Genomic DNA, 15,166 nt, shown 5'->3' with positions numbered 1-15,166 from the left:
GTTTGTGTTAGGAGCATTCCTTTTGCTGTCCCTGTAAAATCCACCTGCATTTGGCTGGCTCAGTGGAGTCTTTTAAGACTATAGCAGCTAAAATTGCTGAAGAATCTGTGCCCACTGGTCATGATCCTGGTGCTGATCAGACTATGCATGCCCACAGAGCAACTGAGCAAGGCTATAAAGGTGGAATTGGGCTTTCCTTGTAATGGTTGCTCCCAGCTGCCCTGGGCAGGGGTGGAACTGAAAGCAGGGAGCCTTTCATTCCTGTGCTCTCAGTGACCCCTCTGCTGAAGTTCAGACAGCACGGGGGAGGAAGCTGTCTGGCTCCAATGCAAAGGGGTTTGGGCCATAGTGTGTGTGTGTGTGGGGGGGGGGGAATGGATTGGGATAAGGAATTTGGAGGGAGAGATTAGAAGTGGAAGCTGGCAGGCAGGGGGTGGGGAAGAGAGGGAAATTAGGACTGGTAATTGGGGGAGACTGGGACAAGGAGCCAGGGGAAGAATGGGATTGGCTGGGCAAGGAGACTGGGACAAAGAGGCCTGTCTAATGTTGGTCCACATAGAAGATAAAAACCTACTACTGCTATTAGTTACCTCAAATGGCAGAGGTCTGTGCAGTAGTTCTAAAGGTTCCAGCGCTGCTGGTGAACCATGTGGGTGTCAATATGATGCCACATGATGGAATTTCTATTTTTTTCAGATCGCTTTTTTTAAAACCTAGGAAATTACATAAACACAAATTTATGTTAAAGGAACATTGAAGTTGCAAAACCAAGCAAACAAATGCTATGAAATGCCAGGCTTAAGGCTGAAAGAGGTGGTTGTCTTTAGGATCCCAGCTTCATTTGTTGTAGAAGTCGGAAGGTGCACAGTGAATGAGGCAGTGTATTTCATGAAGAGAAAGAATGTTTTCCTGGTTAGGGCAGTTGAATGCTGCTCTAGAGAATTGGATGCTATCTCTTAAACAAGTCACTTATACTTTTCACAAGTGGCTGCTAATTGTGTATTCCTTACTTTCTGAGTGCCCAATTGAGACCAGGGGGTCTGATTTACAGAAAAGTCCTGAGCACTCACATCTGCAGCTGAAGCCAATGGGAGCTGGGCTTTGGCTGTATTTGAGTAGTATATAATGTTAAGTACTCTGAAAAATCAGGTCCTGGGTGTCTCAAATTAGATACTTTAGACCTTTGGACCTTAATCTCACTGTGCCTCAATTCCCCATCTTGTAAAATGGGGATATCCCCCTTCCCCAAATTTCACTAAGGTGTTGTGAAAATAATTGAATTTGTTTGTGAAGCACTCAGATGGCACAGTGCTAAGTGGCACAGAAAAGCCCATGAGATAATTAATGTCTGTTTTCAGAGCTGGGTTTGAATACTGCAGTAAATAAGGCATGGGACCACACGTGGAACAGATAGGAGATAATAAAATAATGAATAGCAGCTCATTAAGAGAGCACCATCCATTCTTTACACTGAATGAGGCGGGGTCCTGTGGAAAATATAGTATAGTAGAACCTCAAAGATATGAACACCAGAGTTACAGACTGACCAGTCAACCGGACACCAAGTGAAACCAGAAGTAACCAATCAGATAGCAGCAAAGACCGACGGGGGGGGGGGGGGGGGAGAAGCAAATATTGTAATGTGCCTGTATTGCATCTTAAAAGTAGGCACATCTGGGCAGGTTGCCTGGCTCCACCTCCCTACCCCATGTGCAGCGCAGCCACTTATAGCAAGATGCTGGGACCGCCAGCCCAAGGCAGCCAGAGCCAGCCAACAGATCAGGAGCAGCACTTTCACCCCCACCCCCTGCCAGGAGGGGGATGCACTTATTTCCCCCCCCCCCTCCGCCCAGGACGGGGACACACTGTTTTCATACACCTACACGCGCACCCCCTTGCCGCGAGGGGGACAAGCTTGCAAAGTCATGCCAGGGCTCAGTAGGCAGTTCAACTGCTGCTGAAGCCTGGCCTGGAGTGTCAGCTGCTGGATCTGGAGCCTGAACTGTGCTTTGTTACAAACATTTCAGAGTCATGGACAACCTCCATTCCCGAGGTTTCTGTAACTCTGAGGTTCTACTGTATGCGATTGTTATGGTTCCAAGGTGAACTGTTGCTTTGACTTGTCACTCAATCTTTCCTTGTGCACACCTTTTAAATGTCAGACTCATGCCTTTACCTCTCAGGGTGGAATCAATTCACCTCGTGCTAAGGGCTTGTCTACACTTAAAACACTATAGCGGGACAGCTGTGCTGCTGTAGCACTGTCTACGTGAACGGGAGGGGTTCTCCCACTGACATAGGTAATCCATCTTGCCAAGAGGCAGTAGCTAGGTTGACAGATGAATTCTTCCATTGGCCTAGCACTGTTTACCCTGTGACTTAGGTGGACTTTACAATGCTGCTGAGGAGTGTGAATTTTTCACACCCCTGAGTGATGTAGCTATGGTGATGTAATTTCCCAGTATAGACCAGCCTATAGGCCTGGTCTACACTAAAAAAAATTATGTTGGTTTAACTCTCTTAGCCCTGGTCTACACTAGGACTTTAGGTCGAATTTAGCAACGTTAAATCGATTTAAACCTGCACCCGTCCACATAGTGAAGCCCTTTATTTCGACTTAAAGGGCTCTTAAAATCGATTTCCTTACTCCACCCCTGACAAGTGGATTAGCGCTTAAATCGACGTTCCCAGCTCGAATTTGGGGTACTGTGGACACAATTCGATGGTATTGGCCTCCGGGAGCTATCCCAGAGTGCTCCATTCTGACCGCTCTGGACAGCACTCTCAACTCAGATGCACTGGCCAGGTAGACAGGAAAAGAACCGCGAACTTTTGAATCTCATTTCCTGTTTGGCCAGCGTGGCAAGCTGCAGGTGACCATGCAGAGCTCATCAGCACAGGTGACCATGATGGAGTCCCAGAATCGCAAAAGAGCTCCAGCATGGACCGAACGGGAGGTACGGGATCTGATCGCTGTTTGGGGAGAGGAATCCGTGCTATCAGAACTCCGTTCCAGTTTTCGAAATGCCAAAACCTTTGTGAAAATCTCCCAGGGCATGAAGGACAGAGGCCATAACAGGGACCCGAAGCAGTGCCGCGTGAAACTGAAGGAGCTGAGGCAAGCCTACCAGAAAACCAGAGAGGCGAACAGCCGCTCCGGGTCAGAGCCCCAAACATGCCGCTTCTATGATGAGCTGCATGCCATTTTAGGGGGTTCAGCCACCACTACCCCAGCCGTGTTGTTTGACTCCTTCAATGGAGATGGAGGCAATACGGAAGCAGGTTTTGGGGACGAAGAAGATGAGGAGCAGGAGGAGGTTGTAGATAGCTCACAGCAAGCAAGCGGAGAAACCGGTTTTCCCGACAGCCAGGAACTGTTTCTCACCCTAGACCTGGAGCCAGTACCCCCCGAACCCACCCAAGGCTGCCTCCTGGACCCAGCAGGCGGAGAAGGGACCTCTGGTGAGTGTACCTTTTAAAATGCTATACATGGTTTAAAAGCAAGCATGTGAAAGGATTACTTTGCCCAGGCATTTGCGGTTCTCCTAGATGTACTCCTAAAGCCTTTGCAAAAGCTTTCTGGGGAGGGCAGCCTTATTTCGTCCTTCATGGTAGGACACTTTATCACTCCAGGCCAGTAACACATACTCGGGAATCACTGTAGAACAAAGCATTGCAGTGTATGTTTGCTGGCATTCAACCAAAATCCGTTCTTTATCTCTCTGTGTTATCCTCAGGAGAGTGAGATATAATTCATGGTCACCTGGTTGAAATAGGGTGCTTTTCTTCAGGGACACTCAGTATAGCCCATTCCTGCTGGGCTGTTTGCCTGTGGCTGAACAGAAATGTTCCCCGCTGTTAGCCACAGGGAGGGCGGAAGGTTGAGGGGGTAGTCACGCGGTGGGAGGAGGCAAAATGCGACCTTGTAACGAAAGCACATGTGCTATGTATGTAATGTTAACAGCAAGGTTTACCCTGAAAGAGTGTAGCGACTGTTTTATAAAATGTGTCTTTTTAAATACCGCTGTCCCTTTTTTTTTCTCCACCAGCTGCATGTGTTTCAATGATCACAGGATCTTCTCCTTCCCAGAGGCTAGTGAAGCTTAGAAAGAAAAAAAACGCACTCGCGATGAAATGTTCTCCGAGCTCATGCTGTCCTCCCACACTGACAGAGCACAGACGAATGCGTGGAGGCAAATAATGTCAGAGTGCAGGAAAGCACAAAATGACCGGGAGGAGAGGTGGCGGGCTGAAGAGAGTAAGTGGCGGGCTGAAGAGAGTAAGTGGCGGGCTGAAGACAGGGCTGAAGCTCAAATGTGGCGGCAGCGTGATGAGAGGAGGCAGGATTCAATGCTGAGGCTGCTGCAGGACCAAACCAGAATGCTCCAGTGTATGGTTGAGCTGCAGCAAAGGCAGCTGGAGCACAGACTGCCACTGCTGCCCCTCTGTAACCAACCGCCCTCCTCCCCAAGTTCCATAGCCTCCACACCCAGACGCCCAAGAACGCGGTGGGGGGGCCTCAGGCCAACCAACCACTCCACAACAGAGGATTGCCCAAAAAAAAGAAGGCTGTCATTCAATAAATTTTAAAGTTGTAAACTTTTAAAGTGCTGTGCTTAAAGTGCTGTGTGGCATTTTCCTTCCCTCCTCCACCACCCCTCCTGGGATACCTTGGTAGTCATCTCCCTATTTGTGTGATGAATGAATAACGAATGCATGACTGTGAAGCAGCAATGACTTTATTGCCTCTGCAAGCGGTGATTAAAGGGAGGAGGGGAGGGTGGTTAGCTTACAGGGAAGTAGAGTGAACCAAGGGGCGGGGGGTTTCATCAAGGAGAAACAAACAGAACTTTCACACTGTAGCCTGGCCAGTCATGAAACTGGTTTTCAAAGCTTCTCTGATGCGTACCGCGCCCTCCTGAGCTCTTCTAACCGCCCTGGTGTCTGGCTGCGCATAACCAGCAGCCAGGCGATTTGCCTCAATCTCCCACCCCGCCATAAACGTCTCCCCCTTACTCTCACAGATATTGTGGAGCACACAGCAAGCAGTAATAACAGTGGGAATATTGGTTTCGCTGAGGTCTAAGCGAGTCAGTAAACTGCGCCAGCGCGCCTTTAAACGTCCAAATGCACATTCTACCACCATTCTGCACTTGCTCAGCCTGTAGTTGAACAGCTCCTGACCACTGTCCAGGCTGCCTGTGTACGGCTTCATGAGCCATGGCATTAAGGGGTAGGCTGGGTCCCCAAGGATACATATAGGCATTTCAACATCCCCAACAGTTATTTTCTGGTCTGGGAAGAAAGTCCCTTCCTGCAGCTTTTGAAACAGACCAGAGTTCCTGAAGATGCGAGCGTCATGCACCTTTCCCGGCCATCCCACGTTGATGTTGGTGAAACGTCCCTTGTGATCCACCAGAGCTTGCAGCACTATCGAAAAGTACCCCTTGCGGTTTATGTACTCGCCGGCTTGGTGCTCTGGTGCCAAGATAGGGATATGGGTTCCGTCTATGGCCCCACCACAGTTAGGGAATCCCATTGCAGCAAAGCCATCCACTATGACCTGCACATTTCCCAGGGTCACTACCCTTGATATCAGCAGATCTTTGATTGCGTGAGCTACTTGCATCACAGCAGCCCCCACAGTAGATTTGCCCACTCCAAATTGATTCCCAACTGACCGGTAGCTGTCTGGCGTTGCAAGCTTCCACAGGGCTATCGCCACTCGCTTCTCAACTGTGAGGGCTGCTCTCATCCTGGTATTCATGCGCTTCAGGGCAGGGGAAAGCAAGTCACAAAGTTCCATGAAAGTGCCCTTAGGCATGCGAAAGTTTCGCAGCCACTGGGAATCGTCCCAGACCTGCAACACTATGCGGTCCCACCAGTCTGTGCTTGTTTCCCGAGCCCAGAATCGGCGTTCCACAGCATGAACCTGCCCCATTAGCACCATGATGCATGCATTGTCAGGGCCCATGCTTTCAGAGAAATCTGTGTCCATGTCCTGATCACTCACGGGACCGCGCTGACGTCGCCTCCTCGCCCGGTATCGCGTTGCCATGTTCTGGTGCTGCATATACTGCTGGATAATGCGTGTGGTGGTTGATGTGCTCCTAATTTCCAAAATGAGCTCAGCGGCCTCCATGCTTGCCTTGGTATGGCGTCCGCACAGAAAAAAGGCGCGGAACGATTGTCTGCCATTGCTCTGACGGAGGGAGGGGCGACTGACGACACGGCTTACAGGGTTGGCTTCAGGGAGCTAAAATCAACAAAGGGTGTGCCTGTACATCAAGGAGTATTTCAGGCAGGACTGCACGGAGGGTTCCAATAAGAAATGGTGCACCAAAGTTATGGTTGTTATTGGAACAAGGAGGTTAGCCTGGCCTCTGATTGATACATGGCTAGATTAACCTCGCTGCGCCTTCTCTGTGACTGACTGCAGTGTGATCTAGACAGGGGAGGAGGAAAATGAGTACAAAACAAATCTGGTCTATTTCTTGTTCTGACCCACTCCATCTATCCTTTACATCTTTGGCTTGCAGCAGACAAAAAAGGCGCGAAATGATTGTCTGCCCTTGCTTTCACGGGGGGAGGGAGTGTGGGAACGGGGTCCTGACGATATGTACCCAGAACCACCCGCGACAATGTTTTAGCCCCATCAGGCATTGGGATATCAACCCAGAATTCCAATGGGCAGCGGAGACTGCGGGAACTGTGGGATAGCTACCCACAGTGCAACGCTCCAGAAGTCGACGCTTGCCTCGGTACTGTGGAAGCGCTCCGCCGAGTTAATGCACTTAATGCACTTAGAGCATTTTCTGTGGGGACACACACACTCGAATATATAAAACCGATTTCAAAAAAACCGACTTCTATAAATTCGACCTAATTTCGTAGTGTAGACATACCCTTAGTCAGGTGTGTTGTAAGCACCCACACTCCTGAGTGGAGTTGTTAAGCCAGCCTAAATCCCCATGCAGACAGCGCTAGGTCCACGGAAGAAAAAAGTCGAAAAGTCAAAGGTGGACTTCCGGCAGTCGATTCACTTATTCTCCATTAATCATTAGCAATTCTCCGCCTTCCTGCAGAGGAGTAATCCCTCCCGCCCCCCCGGACTGAATTAACTCTTTGTACCTGTGTAGCAGACAACTGATTAGTATTCAAATAGAGTTACTCACAATGTTTTTGTTTTTGTTTGTTTGTTTTTTTTGAATCTGGCATCTCCCACATTCTTCACGTTGATCATGTAATTTATGTAATTAAAGATTATCATGATGCAGATGTACAAGGGGATCAAGTTAAGCTTCCACAAGCAACCTTAATTCTCACACTTCCTAACTTTTGAGTGCTAGACTTTGCAACCTTAATATTCCTTTATGCTAGTTTTTGTGGGTGTAGTATATTCTGTGTGCCCGGGTCTTACATGTAATGCCTGAGATTAATATAAAACTTACTTATTAAATCATCATTAATGTAATCAAAGGTTCAGACAAAATAATAATACTGCTAGAAGATTCTAAAATACTCAGTCTGCTGTCAAGGACTGATGCATTGAGGTCTTCCTATACCACTATGCAAAAATCCAGTGCTCACATCCTGAAGTCAAACCTTTGCTCCATGAGTTGAATCGCCTTGATTTACTGTTGAATAACCCCTGTGCTCTCTCCCTCAGACCAGATCCTGAAACGATGGTGATTGTTTCCAGACCCTAAAGGGAGCTGTGTCTAATCTTTGGCCAAAGGCGAGGAGTATCTGCTTTGGGTTTACAAACTGGGAAAGATATAGAGAGAGAAAGATGATCTTAGTTCATCTCACTTTGACTGTGACACTTATTAATAACAAGGCTGGAAGAAGCCCAAGAAAATGTCCCTACTTTTCCTTGTCTGCCAAAATGTCTTCAACATTAGAGTACTTTGGTCGTATCCAGTGATGAGTTGCCAAAATCTTAACAACGGGTTCCTTCCTCACCCCACGAGGGGATCGTTGCCCACCCCTGCCCCCTGGGACTCCTGCCCCATCCAACCCCCCTGCGTTCCTTGAGCCCCCTCCCCCCCCCATCAGGACCCCTGCCTCATCCACTCCCCTCCCCTGTCCCCTGACTGCCCCCAGAACAGGGCAGGAGGGTCTCGTGGGCCACCGTAGTGGGTGCCCACCCCACACCTAAAAGCCAGAGGGACCTGCCAGGGGGCGAGGTGGGGAGTCCCAGTGTTGCTTACATGGGGCAGCTCCCAGGAAGCATCCGGGAGGTCCCTCTGGCTCCTAGGGGCGGGGGAGCGTAGCTGGGTGGAAGCAGGGGGAGCAGCCGCTCCCCCACTGATCACATCAAAAGTGGCGCCTTAGGTGCCAACTCCCTGGGTGCTCCGGGGCTGGAGCGCCCACGGGGAAAATTTGGTGGGTGCAGAGCACCCCCCTGGTAGCTCCCCATCCCTCGCCCGGCCCCAGCTCACCTCACCTCCGCTCCACCTCCTCCGCTGAACACACCGCCCCGCTCTGCTTCTCTGCCACCCCCCCACACACACACACACCCCGGCTTCCCGCGAAAGCAGCTGTTCTGCAGGAAGCCTGGGAGGACTGAGAAGCAGGTGGCAGCTTCACACTCAGGCCGATGGTGGCAGAATTGAGCTGGGGGAAGGAGTCGTTCCCTTGCGCGTCCCCCACTCCGGTTACCTGCTGCGGCTTGGGCGGCCCTCCTCACACACACGTCCTCCTCTCTTCCCCCCTCTCGAAGCTCACCTCCGTCTCCCTGGCCCTGAGCGGGAAGCTGCGGCCTGCTTCTCAGCCTGCCCCGGCTTCCTGCGCGAACAGCTGATTCGCGGGAAGTCGGGGGGGGGGGGGGGAGGAGAAGCAGGGCGGGGCGGCGCGTTCAGGGGAGGAGGCGGAGTGGAGGTGAGCTGGGGGTGAGGCAGGGAGCTGCTGGTGGGTGCTCTGCATGAAGCACCCATGGAGTCGGCGCCTAAGGCACCACTTTTGGCCAGTTAAATTTAGAAGCCCTTTTAGAACCGGTTGTCCCTCGTGGAACAACCGGTTCTAAAAGGGCTTCTAAACTTAACAACCAGTTCTAGCGAACCGGTGCGAACCGGCTCCAGCTCACCACTGGTTGTATCACCCCTTCCCATCTCTCCTTTGTTCTAACTGCACCTGTTGACTGATCCTAATCTTGGCTTTGCACCTTTTTGTATTTGGCAACCTCCACTTGGAACAACCTCCACTTTCCCAAGCACCCGTACCCTTTGTCTACTTCAAAATTGTCCTTTAAATCCTACTTCTCCCGTGGAGCCTTTTTGTTATTTTTTTATTATTTGTATTTTGGTAGTGTCCAGTGGAGCTGGCCAGGAAACATTTTTCTTGTCCCACAAAATATTTTTTGAGTTTTCAAAAAAATTTCCTACCCCAAATTGGGACAAAAAATCAAAATCTCAAATTTTTGCAAACTGAAAATCTGAAAAATAATTTGGATCAGGTTGATTGAAACATTTCATTCCAATAATTTTTAAACATTTTGTTTATATTTTGTCTTTTAATTTTTTTTTTTTTACTATAAATTAAATTTCAACCCAAAGTCTTTTGGAATTGAAAACGAGAACTTTTTCATTTTGAAAATGTCAAAACAGGACATTTAGACAGTTTGAAATGGTTTTTAAAAAGGTTTCAAAATGGGAAGTTTGTCAAAACTGCCTCTTCTGCAAATGATTTTGGTTTAGGTGAATTGGTTTTTCCAACAAAAATTTCTTTTTGTCAAAAATGTCTCTCCAGCTTTAATGCTGAGAGGCCACATTAAAGACTGATGCCTCTATCTGTCTATCTATCTGTCAGTACTTATATGGCCCCCATTCCTGTAGTGTCTGAGCCTTCACAGTCTTTAATATGTTCATCCTCACAGTGGCCCACTGTGAGGTAGGGAAGTGCTATTGTTACCATTGTACAGATCAGGAGCTGAGGCACACAGACACTGGAGGAGCAGAGAATTGAACCCTGGTCTCCTGTATCCCATGTTAGTGCTAAGTGCTGGACTATCCGTCCCTCTTATTGGGCTGGCACCATACATATAAGTAATAAGAAATAGTCCATGCCCCAAACAAATTACAATCTAAATAGACAAGATAAAAGATAGGAGAAAGTAAGTAGTATTATCTTTATTTTATAGCTAGGGAACTAAGGTAGAGAGAGAGAAAGGTCAAACGGGAAGTCTGTGGCAGAGCCTCGTTATGATGCCATCTTTCTTAAGTCCTGTCCAATACCTTAATCATAAGACTTTCCTACATACGTTCATCTTGGTGTTTGCAAACTTCTCTGTGTTGGAACTACTGTTTTGTCCATCATATTTTTCTGAGTTTGGCTGTAATCTTCTCCATAGATCTTGCCTTTTAGTTACCTTACAGAGTTCTGTGTATGCTTACAAAGTTCTGTAAGTAATCACAACATTTTGTCACAAACCACAGGAGATCAGTTTCAGAGTGGTAGCTGTGAGTGCTAATTTTCTCTTTTTTTGAATTACAGCCTGGAATCTTCCTTGAAAATAAGGGGCTAAAGTAATCACTGATGTAAGCTTGTTGAAGTCAGTGGAGTTATACTAGGAATGAATTCAGCTTACTTTTGTTGGTTAACAGTTAGCTGTGATAGAGGACTCTGTTATACACGTTCTTGCTCTTATTAAACTGTGATCAAAGGTGGGCCTTAGCAGAAATTGCCTCTCGTCCTGTGTCATCTGTGGAAGAATTTCAGTTTTTTAATGTGGACTGCTTTGACTAATATGAAAGCTTTTAAAATGCTAAATAGGGTTTAGACGTAGTTATTTTTTTCTTTAGCTTGTTTAACTTAGTCATTTCATACACGTAGATTTAAACAGGAAAATGGTGTCCAGTTCCTCTGTTTCCCATATAGGGAACTATCCAGTGTTCATTTCTCAGAGTGAAGAGGGGTGCACAGGCCATCTGTTTTTGTATTTTCTCTAACCGAAACACAGACCATGCCACATTATTCTGAAAAGTACTGTTCATACATTTAAAAACCAAATAGGGCTTGGAGAGAAAAATCGCCACTTTTGAACATTGCAGGGGTTAATTTTAACACTGCTGTGGGCTAAGGAAATATAGTCAGAATTACTTGGGGCTGGAGATTTTTGCCTTTGAATTGTCTGAAGTGACTGCTGTATAAGATATGAAAAGAGTGACTTCCAGCAGAGAAGCTTAGCACAGCTCTGCCAGCTGAGCTAAGAGAGGAGAGTGCCTTTGTCTACACCTAGAAAAGCTGCTGCTGCTGGACTCCAAAGGTTGTAGCTGAAGTTTTGTCTTTAGCTGCATGATGAATGCTTACACGATGGGTATGGTTGACGGTTACTGGACTCTGCCAGTCTCAGGACTAATCTTTTTTGGCTTGGGAGCCACTGGGTTTGGAATGAGGTGTGTAGAAACTACATATTGTCTGGCTGGGTTTTAAACAGTTGTCTTCCCTCACTGCCAAGATAACAGAGGAATGCAATTATGGGGGGAATTTAGCTGGATTCAGATGAGACGAGTTCTCTTAATGAGCAGAGAAAAATGAGACCTTAAGAGGGAATGTTCTGGGTTTTTGGATGTCATTCTCCCTCTGAGTTTGGACTGACTTAGAGAGTAAGGGCGAAAACTTGGACATTAAATTCAGTGGGAATTTTAGCATCAGTTTCTACGGAGGCCCTGGATTTCACCCTAGATTTCTCCTGGAAGTAGTGGAAAGGAGACCTAGTGATTTTCCTGTTTTTGATTTTGGCTGTAAGAAGTCTTCCAATCTCCCCTGCCCCTATCCCCCAGTCCACCTGTTATTTGGACACTGGTTTTAAGAAGCCTTATATATTTATGGTGTGAACTTTGGGACACTAGCTGTGCTACTTCTGATATACTGTCTGTGAATCTGGGCTGGTCAGATATCTTGATGTGTTTACTAGAGCTAGTTGAAAGCTGGAATTTCCATTTTTTGGGAAATACTGAAAAAAAATTAATTCTGTTTTGGAACAAAGAGGGTAAACTTTGAAACTCCCTGCAGGAAAAAAAGTCAACAATTTTTTTTCATAGCAATAATAAGGATGTATGGTTCTGAAAATTGAGCCAGGAGCCTTGGAGCTTGGTAGGCAGGGTAGATAAAAATCAATTTAAAAAAGTTGATTTTTTAATTGAAATTTAAAAAAAAACTATTTAAAATAAATTGGCAAGCTCTGTTCTATTGTAATCTATTAAAATAATTTAAATTATATAAATAATATTAAACAGTACTTATTTGCTACTACATTTTAACAAAAGTCAAACCACTGAGTGGTGGAAGTTACTTGCTAAGCCCCCCTGCAACCAGGTGTTAAAGTGCTAAACCAGCTTTTGACAGCAGTAGCCTCTGCTGCAAGTGCCAAGGGAATATTTTCTTCATTTCAGTTTCTTTAGTTAGTTCAGTTCAATGACTTGTTCATTCAAAGTTAAGAAACCTGTTGGGAGTAGAAAAAGTAAGAGAACTTGTTTTCCTGCACCAGTTTATGAATAGAATGAGATCTACTAGTTCTAAAATCTTGATTGACTTGATGACCAGGAACAATCAGTTTAATTTACTAATTACGGACAATACTTACTTTGTTTAATAAATGTTAGTTTTTATCAAAACATGTTTTGTATTTAAACTTTTTTTTTCATATGTATCCATCACATTTAAGGTAGTTTTATTTAATAATAAAAATGTTGTTTAATTAACTTTGCATTTCCATCCAAACAAGTAATCACAAGTAAAAATTAATACTATAGTAAATAAGAAATTCATCAGTGACCATTTTCTAACATGATGAAAAATTAAGAAACTGACTGTGTAAATTTAAGCTTATAATTGCTTAAATAAATATGTATAGATACACTACACTTTATCTTCCTGGTAAGCAAAAAGAAGGACCAAATTTATTCTAAAGGCTAATATTTAATTGCAGATCAACATGTTTTAACAGATACAAGCCAATGAGAATCAACGTTTCAGTAGGAAAATAACTATAAAGTAGAAATGAAACCATGACTAAAATTAATGGTTTATATCAAGGTTTTCTGCATGCTGATTGAAATTGTGATTAAAATCGATGATTTAAATCAATCCACCCAGTTGGAAGCCAGGTTCTAGAGTAGGAGCCTCGAGAGTCCTGGCTTAAGCTGGGGTTCTCAGGGCTTCCAGATCCTCTGCTGAGGAGTCAGGAGCCAAGCCCAGCTTGAACTGGAATACTCAGGGCTGCCAGTCTCTCTGGCTATGCAGCAGGGAGCCTTTAAGCCCTGAGATCCCCTGCCCTGAGGCAGTTTGCATGGTAGGGTGTCCAAGAGTCGTGGACCCTGGAAGTCCTGGGGTCCCTGATTCTGAGGTAGTGCTGCCTTGGAGCCATAGACCTTGGAAGCCGGTGCCTTGCAACAGCCCGCAGGTGAGCTGGCAGGAAACCAGGCAGGTTTGCAATGGTGTTTTATTGAAAGTTCATTGAAACTGTTTCTGTGAAACATTTCAGTGTTGACGAGTCAGCATCTTCTGGTGAAAATCTGTTTTGTAGGAAAATTCTCAACTAGCCTGCTCTCCGAGGCTCATAAAACCAAAATTTTACTTTCCAATTTTCTGTGTTTGGTGTTCAAAATAACACCAAAGTCTAAAATATAAGAGCCAATATGAAGTGGAAAAATCATTAATATTTATATTTAATATAATATAAAAAGCCTTTAAAATTAAATTTATTTTTTGTTCCAGTGTAGAAATATCCTAATAGGTCTGCTGCTTCTCTCCTACTTCAGGCACCAAATTTACTGTCCTCGCTCCTAAGCAGGTCACCTGCCTTAATATCTGCCCACTTTACCTACTCTTCTTCCTTACAGAATGACATCTCCCTTTACCTTGAAAAATGGGAGTATGTTTCCCCTTTGCTGTTCCTTTCTGTTCTGTGTTCATTTGTCCTTGTCCTCCTCTCCTGCAGGCCCATCCTTTGTTCATCTCTGACCTCTAGTATTAATTTGTGAAGAACCAGCACCACCACCTCTATCAGCAGTTCCTTTGAATATTTTTTTTGTCATGCAAAAATATGTTATCTGCTAAACACTCAAATGATACTAGTGTTGAAAAGTAAATGGCAGTATATCTTTTTACATGAGCTAGTATTTAAAATTCTCTCTTATCTGGCATAGGCGCTGAACTGAATCATAGTCATGTGAAGCAGGAGAGGATATTTATTTTTTGTGTTACATTTGGAAACCCAAATCATAGGCTCATTATGCTGGACTCGGTGCAAATTTATAAAGAACATCTGCTCCAAAGAGTTTATAATTTAGATAAAGACAGGATTCAACAGTGAAGTGAAGAGGAGAGGCAATGCAAGGGAAAAATAATGGGAAAATAAGGTTACATAAACCCTCTATGTCAGGGGTCTCAAACACACAGCCCGCCATAGCTCCCCTCCCCCCCAGCCCCGGCGCGCTGCGTCCCCACTCCTCCGCCTACCTCCCAGCGCTTCCCGCCACCAAACAGCTGTTTGGCGGTTCTTAGGACTTTCCGGGTGGGGGGAGGGGGAGAAGAGGCGGGGCCAGGGCAGGGATTTGGGGAAGGGGTTGGATGGGGCAGGGAGGGGGCAAAATTAGGGTTGGAATGGGGGCAGGGCAGGGCCTCATAGAAGGGGTGGAGTGGGGGTGGGGGCAGTGGGGGGTGCTTTTGTATGAAAAGATTTCAGTGATGCAGCCCTTGGGCCAATGTACTAGTCCTCATGTGGCCCTTGTGGTGATTTGAGTTTGAGATCCCTGCTCTGTGTGGATAATTATAGCACAGATAAAGGAAGTAAGAGATTATCATCACTTTAAGTTTAAATCAAGTTTGAGGTAGAAATCTATGTGTACATTTTTATTGGCAGATGTTCTTGGTTATAAAAATATGTCTCCCTTTTCTTCCACACCTTACATAACCAGATGTTTAAACAGCTTTACTGTCTTTAGTCTGAACTTTTTTCCACTCAATACTTCTGCTTTGTAGAAGTGATCTGAATGCCTATTTGAAACAACCATCAATCTTGTCAGACAGGAAGATGATGAATTATGATCCTTTTTTGATTTACTCTACAATCTTTTGAGCTGTTCTTTGTCTAGGCAACAGATTATACTCTGGACCAAATTGGTACTGACTGACATTTTTTAGCATTAAACAGCTGTTTGAC

The 15,166-nt window shown here is 45.8% G+C and overlaps 2 protein-coding genes across 2 annotated transcripts in view; both read left to right on the top strand.

The window, feature by feature from the left end:
* MMS22L (MMS22 like, DNA repair protein) overlaps nt 1-15,166 on the top strand; it is a 150,152-nt gene that overhangs the window by 32,651 nt on the left and 102,335 nt on the right. The window lies entirely within an intron of this gene.
* LOC311517611 (myb/SANT-like DNA-binding domain-containing protein 2) lies at nt 2,512-4,535 on the top strand. The gene is made up of 2 exons (XM_084622601.1): nt 2,512-3,462; nt 4,050-4,535. Exons 1-2 carry the CDS (start codon nt 2,880-2,882, stop codon nt 4,199-4,201), a joined length of 735 nt encoding a protein of 244 aa, XP_084478727.1. The 5' UTR covers nt 2,512-2,879; the 3' UTR covers nt 4,202-4,535.

Source organism: Lepidochelys olivacea (assembly GCF_965140295.1).
Source record: "Lepidochelys olivacea isolate rLepOli2 genome assembly, chromosome: 3".
NCBI classification, from domain to species: domain Eukaryota; kingdom Metazoa; phylum Chordata; order Testudines; family Cheloniidae; genus Lepidochelys; species Lepidochelys olivacea.
This window is presented reverse-complemented; position numbering and strand designations above follow the sequence as displayed.